The sequence below is a fragment of the Sinocyclocheilus anshuiensis genome, unplaced genomic scaffold (genome assembly GCF_001515605.1).
Source record: "Sinocyclocheilus anshuiensis isolate Anshui unplaced genomic scaffold, SAMN03320099.WGS_v1.1 scaffold278, whole genome shotgun sequence".
In the NCBI taxonomy this organism is placed as follows: domain Eukaryota; kingdom Metazoa; phylum Chordata; class Actinopteri; order Cypriniformes; family Cyprinidae; genus Sinocyclocheilus; species Sinocyclocheilus anshuiensis.
The window spans coordinates 1,970,486-1,985,215 of record NW_015546072.1 but is presented as its reverse complement, the minus strand read 5'-3'; the positions used below and the strand labels follow the sequence as shown (position 1 = coordinate 1,985,215).

Here is a 14,730-nt window from a genome sequence, read left to right as displayed (position 1 = left end):
TGTGTGTGTGTGTGTGTGTGTGTGTGTGTGTGTGTGTGTGTGTGTGTGTGTGTGTCATTCTCTCTCACTTTGAGTAGCTCGCGTCTGTGTGAAACGCTGCGAGTTGATTGGGAGAGAATGATGCCGGCATGTGATGTAGCGCCGCCCATCATGAATGTGTGATGTACAATCTGTACAATCAGAGACACACACACACACACACACACACACACACACACACACACACACACAACACACACACACACACACACACACACACACACGTACGTTCTGGATTAGACCCAGTTTTTGTTAGCATATTAGACCTTTTAGCTCTCTAATACTCTTAGAGGAGGTAAATCAATAGTTTATCTTATAATAGTTTATACCATTATCAAAGGGTTTGACGTATGAAGAGCTGTGTTAGTTCAAGGTCTGCCTGTGTAGACCTGTATACAGTAGTGTGGGAAGAGATCTGAAACACTTTAAGAGCACAGGCTGCGAACCCTTCACGCTCTCTCATACTGAAAGGGTTTATGACCCTTCAGGAACTATGGACTCTGTGAGCATGCAATGCATATATGTGTTTTCAAAAGGCAAGAGAGTTTGTTTCAGGCCTCTCAGGACTAGGCAACAGAAGCCTCTGGAAACCCAGAGACGGTTGTTCGAAACTGAAGTGGGTGCTTTGAGTTTACACGTTTTGATTGAAGATATGGCAGTTTGAAAGGCATGCTCAAGGAAACAAAAAAGTCACGAGTCAAATAAGTGACCCTCGGCAAACAGTGGTGAGCGTGCGGGGCCTGGTCCCCGAAGACGAATCGCACAGTGAAAACTACCATATAAAAAGGGTGAGCAAGATAGACGTGATGTCTTTAGGCGAGACTCCACCAGTCATCTTCATCAACACTTTTGCGCCTCTACTGGCGACATGGCGATGTAAGATCCGTTCCTCAAAGGCTGATTGGTGCGGTTCTCTGGCGAATCCTCCGCTTGGTTGCTCACTTGGGTATAAGCCGTTTCATCCTTCGTCGTCTGTACAGAACATGCAGAACCATTAGCATGTGCATTGTTAAAACCATGTAGATGTCAACATTAAATCATGTACCACATGGACTAAGTAGCTAAACATCTAAACACTGCAAAAGTACATTACAATCACCATGCAGGCAAAGCAATGAACAGGGTTTGCAGAAACAGGAGATATTATTCATATTCATATGAAAACATTATAATGCTTAAAATGACCAAATACAAAAATACAACAAGCAAATTTGAACAAAATGAAAGCAAAATGTGTGTATAAGGGAAAATGAAGACTTACAGCAAAAGAATGAAAAGCTTCAGTAAAATCAATACGTTTTACTTCATTCTGAATTGGAACAAAAAAAGGGGAGGAGAAATGTTACTGAAAATGAAAACATAACAGCATTATGCATCATTGGCAGATTTCAAGTAAAAATAAATTCTATAAAAGAACTGTTGAACATTAGTGTATAAATGTGCAAAACAAGTGTTTTCCCCACTTAACCATTCATTAAAGGTCATAACAATAGGGTTAGTGCCGTCAAGGTGAGTGGTATTTAATTGACTTTCAAGTCTAGGGTGTGAAAAGTTTGAGGGGATTTTAAGGGCTTTTCCATACTGGCATTTCTAAAGAATATTAACAGTTACTCCATTAATATTTTTCCACGGAAAGGTATCGTTGACCTTCAAATGACATTTCTACTCTTAACTAGGCAATATAAAGCTCATACATTTTTTACCTTTCTCTGGCGGTTCCTGCAGATGAGGAAGATCAGGACCACAAGTAAAATGGCCCCCAGTCCCACAATGATGACTGGGAAGTTGGACATAACTGTTACAATCAGCAGAAGCGTCCTCATTCGGGCTGCAGACTCATCGTCAATAGTTGCCGTCTAAAAATTCAGCAGAAAACAAAACAAATGAACTTTCTGAACAGAAAAATGTATATTCCGAAGGAAGCAAGGATGACATAAAAACTCACCTCATTGACATACATGATGGGGAAAATGGTCTCATTCAGGAATTTTGTTTTGCTGAAAAGGAAAAAAAGGCTAATGAGACTTCCATTTTTTTCACTCCAGAACATTCTTTAGTGGTTTTGTGAGACGTTTTTACTCACGGGAAGCCAGAGACTCGCTTCAGTATGACATTGAGCTGAGCTCTCTTACAGGCACGAATGGGAACCCCTGTGGTCTGCAGAGAAAAAAGAAATGGGACAATTTACTATTGGAAGTCAACCAGTATTCACCACAATACACTCAGTCTTTGCTCGGTTCCACCCGAAACAACGTGTGGAATGAGACGAGTTCATCAAACACCAACTTAATCTGAGTCAATTTTCCATCACGACATCCTACAAAAACAATCACTGGGATTCTAGGTAGAGTTACGTAGGTGCAGTTTCACATTCACTTGTGGTTATCAGAGTGAATCACCTTATTTTTTCCTGACATGGTAAGAACGGGTGTATACTACTTTCAGATTATAAACCACAAGAGCCCTAACAAGTCAGTACTGTCGCTGTAAAACAGTAAAATCACAAAGCGTCTGCTTACCGGGTTGATGTCGAGGTATGTTTCGTGTTCTTCCTCATTTGGGTTCATTCCGTCGATGGCATTGATGTACCTCTTATCGGCTTGGTAGAAATGAGGGAATGACACAACAATGGGTGCACCTATACAGTGAAGGGGAAATAGGAACAGGAAATAGGCATTAGTTGCTGTTCTTTTATTCAGATCAGTGGTTGACATTCACCCATCTAGGAAAGCTCTACGGTGAATATGCAATAACAACAACTTCTTTATCAGCTATTGCTTTATAATGACTGGTCATAAAGACCAATTAAACCATAAAGATGATTAAAGTCATGTCAAGCCTCAGGCCAACAGACTAGTCCAGTAGTTCAGATTTTTTTTTACCTGGCCACCCCAAAAAGATTTAAATGTGACATTTTAAATTTGACAACTATAACATAACTCCATGACACTTATAAATTCATACACTTAAAAATGATGGCAAAGCAAAACAACTGTACAATTTTGAAAACTTTTTTGAAATAAGTCTCATTTATTTAATAAAAGGAACACTAAAGACAGTAACATTGTGAAATATTACAATTTTAAACAACAGTTTTCTATTTAAATATATTTCAAAATGTAATTTATTCCTAGCTCCAGTCTTAAAATGTCACATGATCCTTCAGAAATCATTCTAATATGACATTTTGGTTCTCAGGAAAAATTATTATTTTTTTAATTATAATCAATGTTGAAAACAGCTGTGGTGCTTGATATTTTTGCGGAAATAGTGATTAGTTTTGTTCCAAGATTCATTGATGAATGGAAAGTATAAAAGAACAATATTCAATTAAAATATACATTTTTTGTAATATTGTAAAAGTCTTCACTTCTCACTTTTGATCAATTTGTGTCCATGCCGAATAAAAGTATACATTTCTATAAAAAGAAATCTTACACTTTTGAACGATAGAGTATATATTTCTCCAAATGCAAATGATAGACGTCATAAAGACATGTAAGTGATCAACGAATGCAAAGCAAGTAAAAAACGCACCACTGGTCCCAGTGGAGCAGGTGACAGTTCAGACTGCAAAACTGCAGTTTTTGACATTTTCCATTATCTAAAATAACGTCCCTGCAGCATTTTCTGGGACTTTTTGGTTTTTTTATGCACACTCACAGAAAATGAAACTTCCTCTTTTGTTGGCAAATGACTCAATGACAAGACGAGCCATTGACAAAACTTCCTCTTGACTCAATGACAAGACGGCAAGTACATGAACACCCACCAAAAACACAAAATACTACTACTAGGTGCTTAGACTATCATTAGCTAAGAGTAATATGTACCACCGTATCACTGATTTATATCCCATATCCCATTCCTTAACACTCTAAATATAACTATTAATGAACAGTCATGAACCCTTCTAGGAATGATGACTAATCAAAGCATGTGCAAATTTCGACAGCTGTTTCCTATCATGAGTCCTCACATGATAAAATTGAGAGTTTACATTCGTTCAATAATAATATTAGCCTACTAGTTTATGGCGGAAACAATAGAGGCTGAGATGGCGTAATCTTGTCAGAGGACACCTACAGTGAATCAAGTGCTTGAGTCATAAAACTGCACTAAAAGTTATTCATTAAGCGCTGAACCCTGATTTCCCTTTCATAGTCCAAGAGTGTGCAAACAAAAGCAGACCAATTTAACTTGAACTCAGGTTACGAGGCCACCGATCAGTAACGGTAAACCCTGAAATTCAATACTATTTACACATGCTTGGTTTGCTTTGGTTGAATGTCAGTCTGGACCAGCTATTCAGGGCACCAAAATCTTTAGCACACTTAGACTGCTTTACCTTGTTAATTACCATATTTAAAAAGTTACCCTATTTTCCCCACGCAATTCAAGGAAATTGCTTCTTTTGAAAACATCCCACACCTTTTTCCACTGTAAAAACTTACTCCAACAAACACGACGGCCTTGAAGCTAAGGTGCGGTGTGACTCAAAACAGGCTTACCTTGTCGACAGACGCTGACTTTGAGGACTCCTTTTCCTAGACAGTCCCCAGCAGGCACGCAGAAGCCAGCGTTACTGGGGTTCTCATCTGGGGGAGCGAGTACATCTGAAGGAGGGGCGAAGCGGAAGGCAGGGATGCCCTTCACCTCTTTGTCAGCCACGTAAGCCAAATGAATGGATCTACATGTCATAACAAATGTAAGCAACCATGTACAAGTAACCAAGTACCTTGTAAGTGTTAAAACATGTTACTTACCGGCACAGATCAGCAGCAAAGATGTAGAGGAGCTCTTTCCTGGACAGGAAGGTGTGGAAGACACTGCCATCGGTGAAGTTGTATTTATTGGGATATGGGTCAACTGAAATTAGGATATGGGGTAACTGAGAAGCGCAGGAGCTCTTTTCTAGGACTTTATACTTTGATATTGACTTTAACTAGCATCTAATGCAGGCATGCTGTGTGTTTAACCCAATTTCCTAAGGTAGGAGACCAGATGCCAAGTGAGCGTGCAAGAATTCTCACTATGTCAGTAAGCCAATGCGGATTACGCAAGCAGTGAGGTACCTGATGCCGTTCCACGTGTCAATCTTGCCGTAGTCCATGTAGTTCTTCTCTCCAGTGTGGAAGACAAATTCACCCTCATGGGTTCCATTTTTCTGTGGTCGGCACATAAATTGAATTTAACATAATGCTACAGCCGTTAGCAGAAAATAATCACACAAGTCACAGAAGGGGAAAGATGACTAGAAAGTCATCAAAGAGTACAAAAATAGGTTGTTTGGTGGCCATGATATGAATGCAGAGTGAAAGACAATGTTTTATGAATGTAAACTGCTTACTCGCTGGTTCAAGGCTGCAGATCTTTAATATCTGTCCTAAATCTAATACATATATAATCCCTGAAGAAAGTCTAAAACCCATTAGAGTAAACCAGGCCACTGTGTCAAGCCTGATACACTGGACAACATCTGCAGTCTACAACGATGATAACGTCATTTGCTTATCCTGTTCTGATCGTATATGTGCTTTAGAGGTTGTGTGTGTGCTGTTGGTTGCACAAATATATGACCCATTTAGACCACATTTGATCTCCATTTAGACTGATTAAAGCACTGAATATGATGAAACTGCAGATTCTTACATTGTACATAAGGCCGAAATGCTCATCCACTTCTGGTCTCATGGCGTGGAGTTTGGACAGCAGCGGATCTTTGAAACCCCACAGGACCTCATGGACTGTGCGATTCATAAACACCTCGATGCCCATGGATCCCATCCACATAGACACAGCAGACCTCAGAAAGAAGGAGTAGGAGTTTAACTCGTTCATCACGGCCTGAAACAAGAGGGAAAGAATTCAGAGCAAATTCTTTGCATTTGGATCAAAGATAATCAGTTTAACAAATGCCATGGGCAGACTAAATTTAAATGCTAAATTATTTGTTGCCAATGCAAAACAAAACCCTTCTTACAATGAATGGAATGTTAACCGTTATCACACGGTCAACCTCAGGATCTCCCGATGACATGTTACGAAGAAACACAAAGCTCTTGGGATTTGTGGCAAAGATTTTCGTCCCATTCTCAAGAAAGGTGACATTTTCCCTGGGTCGATATTCCCTGATAACAGAAAGAAGCATTTTATTTAGATTTACAATCAAGCCTGCATATATTTGATCAAAAACACAGTAAAACAGCAATATTGTAAAATACTACAATTTAAAAAAAAAAAAATGGACAGGAAGGTGTGGAAGACACTGCCATCGGTACCATTGATCATGTTGCTCTGGTTAGACGACCACCAGTTCATCTGACTACAAGTGAGAAAATGAATAGATGTAACCATTGTTTTTGTCACAGGTTCTAATGGAAAAGGAAGGTTTATTACGTATTTAATTCTCCATAATTCTAATCCAAAAATATACACTACATTTCCAAAGTTTGGAATAATGACATTTCAAAAGTCTCTTATGCTTGCGAAGGCAGCATTTATTTGATTAATATGGTAAAAACAGTAATATTGTAAAATATTATTAGAATTTAAAATAGCTGTTTTAAAAGGAAAAAAGAAATTAATACTTTTATTCAGAAAGGATTCTTTATATTGTACAAGACATTTGTTTAAAATAAATGCTGTTCTTGTACATTTTCTAAATATTTCTAAAAAAAAAAAAAACGATTAGTAATTTAATATTAATTAAATAAAATGTAATTTATTTATTTGATGGCAAAGCTGCATTTTCAGCAGTCATTACTCCAGTCTTCAGTGTCACATGATCCTTCAGAAATCATTCTAATATGCCGATTTGCTGCTCAAGAAACACTCCTTAGTATTATCAATATTTAAATGAAAAATTTCTTCAGGATTTTTCCATGAATAGAAAGTTCAAAAGAACAGCATTTTTTTGAAACGAAACTCTTTTCTATCATTATTCATGTCTTTACTGTCACTTTTGATCTTTTTAATGCATCCTTGATGAATAAATGTATTAATTTCTTTAACAAACACATAATATTTGCAAATAATAACAATTTTACAAGTGCATGATAAATATTTGACATTTAGTTTAAAGTGGGTAGGTAAACGTTTCCCATTTTCTATCTACTAAAAGCATGAGTCATTTCTAGAGTTAGGTGCCAAACTTGTTGTTACTGACAACACAGTATCGTTTAGAAAACAAAACACTTCAGACGGCTCAGAATCATGAAAATGAACATCTGAATACCGAGTATATTTCAAGACGGGTAAATCATCACATATAAAGATGTGTAAATCACCTGTAGGTATATGGCCCTATTTGAGTGACTTTGGGCTTCTCCTTCCCAGCTAAAAACTCATCTGAGTTGGTAACACTGAAGAAGAAATACTGCATGTAAACAGGTGGTGGTGGATTGATCCAGCCCTCCAATACTCTACTGTTCTCAGCCAGTGTGATCTCCTGTGAATGAAACAGAGTCAGAGGTCAAGAGAGAGCACCAAAAGCCCAGAAAACGCTGTGTCTGTTCAAAGAGGTTAAACTCAATGTTTAAGCTGAGTTTCAATAAAATTTAGGGAAGAAAGAACACAAAAGCTGAATGCTGACTGACGTTTTGACTGATTCAGAGATAAAGAGGAGGAAGAAAAACATCAACATCAGCGATCCATGACACAATTTGAATTTTCCATCAGAAAGTAGATTCAGCAGTCCCACTTCTCACTTCTTGAGTGTCGTGATTTGAACTCAGACAGAGGAACAAGGTTTATTTTGACACAACAAAATGTCATTCATGACTACATGTGACAGCACAAAATTTTGTAGTAACAGACAAAGCGAGGCTCCAAAGGGTGACTCGTGACAAACTTATAACATCCAGAAGGTTTTACTCCAGAATGCTGCCTTGAAATGCAAATAACGCTATCTGGAATCAAAAGTCATGACTTCAGCAGTGTAGCAGAGCAGACTGGACCCTCAGCGTCTCAAAGGTCCTTACAGGAAAGTGATTTGCTAGAATCACTGGTTAAAGCACCACCTTAGGTTGAAAAAAAGTAGTTTGTTTGTTTCAAAATCAATCATTCGAACATATAATCTGTGTCATAATCTGCAAATCACCAATTGACTCATGACAAACTGTGCATTAATTTACACTATTATGACCCTGAGAATAACATAAAGGTGTCTTTGCTCAAACAGGTCATATCATTTAAGAGTACACCTGTCTTTTGAACAGTTTGAAGAGTTTTTTTCTTCTTCTCACATGTAAGCTCTGAATGGGATCTCTGTCATTAGGAGTAACCCTGAGCTTTACCATAAAGTAAAGTACTGGTATAGAGCGCTAAAGAAAATCTGTGGCTATTCAACTTGTTCAACCATGTGTAGTGAAATCAGACTAAAGCTTTTCTTTAAAAGTAAGATTATGTTGTGCCACACCCATTGACTCTTTTCTAATCTTTCATGGTTTCTCAGGAGGTTTGTCAAGGAATATTTTCTTTAATCCATACTGACAACAGTTGTTAATTACGCCTGGTTAAAAAAGGATGATTTTGGTCTTGTATTTTAGCTTATAGACACCAATTAAAGTTTAATTGGCTAAAACCACCAGACCACACCTTAACAAGTACAGATACGCTAAAAGTTGGGGTCAGTAAGATTTTTTTAAATGTAAGTCTTTACTCTCCAAGGCTCAATTTATTTGATTTAAAAAGCTGTAAAAACAATTATATTTTGAAATATTATATTCTAAAAAATATTTTTATAAACTGTTTTCTGAATTTTCGGCAGTATTCAGTGTCACATGATCCTTCAGAAATCATTATAATAGGCTGATTTGGTGCTGATTTATTATTATTGTTATCAATGTTGAAAACGGTTGTGCTTTTTCATATTTTTTGTGGAAACCATGAAATTGTTTGTCAGGCTTCTTTGATGAATAGAAAGTAATAGAAAGTACAGCATATATTTGAAATATATCTTTAGTAACAATGTAAAATAAATCTTACTAACACCAAACATTTGAATGGTAATGTACATGATTGCGTTCTTTACAGCTAATTAGTTTTCTTACAGCTATTCAATGGAATATGTTTTGAACATTACTAATCATTTAAAAATTAATTATACAAAATGAATCAAAAAGGCTAAAACACGATTACAAAAACTACTGCACTGACCTCTACACACAACCGCATGCTCAACAACCTTGAGAAGAGAGATCTTTGAAGGTCCTAATGGACATCAAACTATGTTAGAAAATGTTCAAAGCCTTGATCGAGCAACTACAGCCAAGGTAAGAAAAACAACAAATGTGTGTGTTTAGATAGTGAGATCATTTGTCCTTTATATTTACTTAATGCCAGTAGAGTGGATACCAGAGCCGGTCTTCTGCTTGTAAGGGTACCAGCAACTGGAAATTATATTTTTATACATAACTGACCATGTTGTACCAAAGTCCGTAAACATTAATTCACAGCAAGCAATGAATACATACATAAGCCTATGTCAAAGCCTGTATTTTAACTTGAGCTAAAAGCTGCTGTGAAAACAGCAAGCAAAGGAAGTTTTAACTGTCAAGAGAGATAAAACACTGAAGAAAAACTGCCTCAGAGCTACATACTGCCTCACATATACAAACTCCTTAAACACGCCACCCATTCTACACCCGACTCAAAAGACACACATCACCTGAGGGCTTGAAAAAGTTGTTTTGTCTAGAGAACTAAAGCCTGAAGGCTCAATGTGACATGTTTGAGTGCCACAGTTGACTTATTGAATATGAAAAGTGCACAGTTTATAAGCTCAGTTACAAGGCTTTGAAGCAACTGTCAATAAATGGTACAACATCCAGCAAGGCTGACTTCTCCCACAGACCACTACAAACACCCACCCATTAATTCCAGGTTAAGAGAATCACATTGAACACTGAATACTACACTTGGTTAAAAATACTGAGGGTGGAGGTCAGAATTCCAAGTATTTTTCCAAGGAGAACCGGCTGAGACCCTCCCCCACAGGCCACACATATAGCACACCTCCCCCTGCCATATACATGCTCGGTGAATGAACAGCCTTTCCCGTTACATTAAAGAGGAGGAATTCACTCTCCGGTATTTTGCACCGGAAAGCATTTCATTCGCAGGCAGGCAGACGGACAGCACTACAGCTGAGGTGGATTAGAGAGAGGGACGGGGGAAAAAAAGTGTTTTCCGCAATATGATAGGCTTCGTGGTCACAGACAGCGACCAGCCCACTTTAATCAGGGTTACTAACAAACCCACATTTACATCACGGTAATTTAATATCATGTTTTGGACACCTACACGCTAAAGAGGGGGCATTAAACGGCCACAAGACAGGTTTTTAGTCTACGTAACGTGAAATTGTGTAGTCTGGGTCTCACCGCGAGCAAGAACAGGAACTTGTCTCCCGCGTACAAGAACCATTGAAGAGATTAAAAGACAGCATTTAGACTTGTTTGTTGTATGATTTCGCAGTGCTTACATCAAGTGATATTAGCAACTCCGCGAGATGCTCCGAAGCCTCGTGTACGACAACATTGGCCCTGAATCATTGTAAAAACCGGCTTTATGGCAGAACACGAGCTTTTCGTAGAATTAAGCACTTTATAAAAGACTTACCTTTTTTATCCGTTCCTGAATCATTGTTTGGAAGACTTGAGCCACCAGAAGGGCGATTCCCAAAATGAGCAAATGAGCGCACACGATCCCGGTGGCGTAAATGGCACAAGATCTTCTAGTCATGTTTGATGTTTCAAATTGGCTAATCTGTAGGGGAAAAAATTACAATAATAACACTATTCTTCCTTTCTATCTCTTTTTCTCTCGTTCCGAACTTCTACTGGAGAACCTCCGGGTATGTCTCCGTTTGTTTTCTGATAGCCTCAAAGGCAGACAGGGTTTCCCTCTTCTATCATTGGGGAGTCAGCGTTCACGATCCCAGTGATGTGCGGTTAGCGGGAGCGTTTCTCGGATGCTGAGATAAGAGACTATCAGCTCCTCACTAGATTCAAATGAGCCAGTCATGCATGAGAAACACTTTTTGGAGAGTGGGGCGTGTTAAACCTCCCTCGGAGCTGAGGTCACAATTTAAAGGGGTTTTCAAAACGGATTTATGTGTGCCTGTCAGAACGACAAAGTAAATCTGCAACACACTTCTACTGCCCTGACGCAATTTATACGTTAATAAAAAGACAAATAAGTGTTTTTACTAACAGCAAACCAACAGAACGGCAGATAAAATTCTGGGTTCATTGTAAAAGTGTACAACTTCGTATCTAGCCTGATCCCAAATACACTAGCAGTGCATTTAATGTATTAATATAGTACATTAAGTGCTTCATTTGGATATATGTGCGGTTAAAATATACAAACTTGTCATACAAACAACGAATCCACTGGAACAGCCGTTACAGCTCAGCGGGACGTTTTATTTTCTTTTTCTTTTTTTTTTAAAGACATCAGCCGTGAGACCGTTAGGTCTTCATTTGAGTTCCGCTATCTACGGTCGTGTCTCCTTAAATCTCTAGTGAATGAACATGAATAATGGGCGGCTCGCAAGGTAAGCGATGATCGTCGCATCTCTTTTGTCCGAGGAGCTCGCGATTCTATTGGATGACGTCTTCCCGGACCACCGGTCTAGGACCGCCCCCGGAGGAAGGTGATTGGCCGAGGACTCAGAAGTGCGATGCCGAATTTGATCGACTGATTTCGGGGCGGAGTTTATTTAAAGGGAGCCCTTAGCGCTGAAGCACGCTGGAAATGTTGCTCACATCCTGCACCTAAATTTGACGAAGATGGGAGTGGGTATCTCACTACCACAGAAAATAAAGCTCTGTGTAAGATTCTGGAGCTGTTTTTCACTATCATAATTAATTACAATTATTTTTTAGATAAATTTGAAAATATTTTACCTGGGCTACCCCTAAATCCTAAACCCAACTGCTAGTTTGGCCATATTTAATCTGCATTTACATTTTTTTCTTGCTGATATTATGTTACAAAAATAAAAAAAAGTAACTTTTTGGATATTTCTTAAAATATACAAGGCTTACTGTCAGCATAACTCTTAGGAAATGGGTGTAGTTTCCAAAGTTGCTGATTTTAATTCATGTATCACTGGAGTAGTTATGACTAGAAGAAAACAACTGTGTAACCTAGGAAACTGAATTACCAACATTAGTACATATTTTAACCCTTAAAAGGACTGGAAAATACCTCAGAGACAATTATTGTATTGCTGTGCTTTATGTAACAGATATCAGCATACCTCGAGATCATTGACCTTCTCACGGCAGGCTGCCATGTTGCTGATTAAGATGGTGAGTTGATGCGAGAGTTGTTACCAAGACACTTGACATAGTATTTGCAGGGACACTCTTTCAATATTTTTCTCACTTGCACTTTTAAAAATAAATGTTCCAAACGGGGTTTTTGCAGCAAAGAACTATTTTGGGTTACTTAAAGAACCTTTCAGTGAACAGTTCTTAAAAGAACCATGTTTTTCTTAGTGTGAATACTTTTTTTTTATCTCTTTGTTAATGGAAAGATTCCATGAATGTTAAAGATTCTTCATGAAACCATAGGTGCCAATAAAGAAGCTTTATTTTTAAGTGTGACCCTCCCCCCATCCTCTCAAATGGACACCTTTAAGCTTTTGAGTGCTTAATATTATCATGCTAAAAAAATCTTCCTTCATGTAGTTAACCGGTCAATGAGTGCACTCCTCAGAAAGATGAATTTATTGTATGCTCTATATGTTTTGACAGTAAAGCCACATTACACATCATAAAGTAACTATGGGCCTGTGAAAGTCATAAAGCTTTATGAATCCACTTTAACCGTACTTACTCGTGAACTGTTGTGAACTTACTGATAAAAGACAAAGTTAACTGCCATTTAAACTGAAGGAAGAGACAGTTATGCCAAACCTGATTTGCCTACTAGCCTACTCCAGCGGGTTAATGTGACTTTTATCAAAGCTCTCTTGGGGGGTTAAGGATGCTCAGGCCAGAAAGCATCTGTGAAAATAAGAGAAGTGAAAACAAACCACTATAAGCGCCAGGAGGTAGAGGAGAAACATTGCTCTAATAAGACTGTATGCCTTCACAAAAGTAGAGTTAGTTTCAGTAATCTTTTATGAATGGATTATGTCAAAACAGCTAATTCAAGTACATTCATTAGGTTTCAATGACTATTTACATTTTATATAATGTATTTATTCAACTACTGTTATATGGGAACACATAAACAATAAAAAGATATCGGGACATTTTATCTCATAATTCAGACTTTTTTTTCACAATTCGGTTTTTGTTTCCACCACAGAGAAAAAAAATAAGGTAACTGTGACTTTTTATTTCATAAGACTTTATGTATTCTTTTTATATATTTTATTATATTCACAATTCTAACTTTTTTCTCAGAATTCTGAATTGTTAGATACTACTAAAATTTTAGACTTTTTTCTCAAATTGTAAGATAAAAAGTCGCAATTTCCTTTTTCATTTCAACTTCCTTAACTATAAATGTCCCCAATACAGACAAAAAACATTACTTGATAAATGAATAGCATGACTTGGTGACCAGAATGTACTATTTTATAATAAAGAAATCTTTTTTTACATTACTGTCTAAAGACTCCTGTGCATGTCGTGTGTGTCGATGACGCAAAACTGCTTTCAGCTGCATCCTGTTGAGTGCAGGAAAAGGAAGGGTTTGAGAGGGTTATGTAAACATTTCCTAACTAAACATCTGAAACTGGACTTATTTATTTGTTTAGTGTTGTTTCGCTCTACACGTTTAAAAATGACCACACATTAAAGTGGAAAAGAAAGAATAACAAATACATCACAAAAGTACTGCCTTGCAGGAGTTGAATGAACGTTTCCTTTTTTCATTCAAAGAATGACAAGCCTTTTGTAAGTCAGTAGGTTTAGGCATGTTGACTACGCAAAATCTTTATCTATAACCCCTTTTATATCATCCTTTTGAACAGTAGCAAGCAAAGTCATTCCATATCTTAACTGTTTAACTGGAATGGATAAATAAATCACTAATTACCTGCAATGTTGCACTATGATGTTGTAAAATGTGAACCGTGTACAGAGCATCCACGTTTCTTTACTTGGTAAATCTGGTTAGCAGTGTATTATATTTTTGTCCACCTTGGCACTTTTTTACACTGCATGTTGCAATATTCCTTGACATCTATTTGTTGCAATGCAGTAAACTACATATATTTTTGATGCAATATATCATACATTGTTAAAGCTGCTCTTTTTCCTAAACCCACTTGTGGGAGAAGCTCAAAACATTTTTCGTTTTAACCTGAACTGTACAAATGAAAACTGCAAATAATACAACCATTTAAAAAAAATACAAAGGTCTTTTATATAAAGATGGTTTCGAACATGTTCTGCCATGGATTATAGCAGAACGTAGTTTTCTTACGTATATCCCCTTTGATGAAGATACAGAGCTTGTGATTGTTGAAACTGTATGACCTCTGGCACAACAGTGAGAGTGTCACGCTCTCTGTCTGCCCCTCCTTTCACAAAGATCAACCCTCTACGCACACCTTGGCAATATAATCGCCATTGGCTAGTACATTATTTTGTTTACTCGCCAGACTGATGTACTATTTTACACACACACACACACACACACGCACACACACACACACACACA

The 14,730-nt window shown here is 37.6% G+C and overlaps 1 protein-coding gene and 1 long non-coding RNA gene across 2 annotated transcripts in view; one reads left to right on the top strand and one right to left on the bottom strand.

Moving 5' to 3' along the window:
- Positions 1 to 205: 205 nt before the first annotated feature.
- scarb2a (scavenger receptor class B, member 2a) lies at positions 206 to 11,039 on the bottom strand. The gene is made up of 13 exons (XM_016501098.1): positions 10,663 to 11,039; positions 7,329 to 7,489; positions 6,023 to 6,170; positions 5,692 to 5,886; positions 5,099 to 5,206; positions 4,806 to 4,948; positions 4,551 to 4,729; positions 2,559 to 2,677; positions 2,123 to 2,196; positions 1,985 to 2,036; positions 1,743 to 1,895; positions 1,301 to 1,348; positions 206 to 1,011 (listed from the first exon to the last, which is right to left on the bottom strand). Exons 1-13 carry the CDS (start codon positions 10,783 to 10,785, stop codon positions 880 to 882), a joined length of 1,635 nt encoding a protein of 544 aa, XP_016356584.1. The 5' UTR covers positions 10,786 to 11,039; the 3' UTR covers positions 206 to 879.
- Positions 11,040 to 11,865: 826 nt separating this feature from the next.
- The window catches only part of LOC107699744 (uncharacterized), a 7,442-nt gene continuing 4,577 nt past the window's right edge, over positions 11,866 to 14,730 (top strand). Inside the window, exons 1-2 of the long non-coding RNA XR_001635494.1 lie at positions 11,866 to 11,879; positions 12,299 to 12,362. This is a non-coding gene — a long non-coding RNA (uncharacterized LOC107699744). The remainder of the gene's footprint in view (positions 11,880 to 12,298; positions 12,363 to 14,730) is intronic.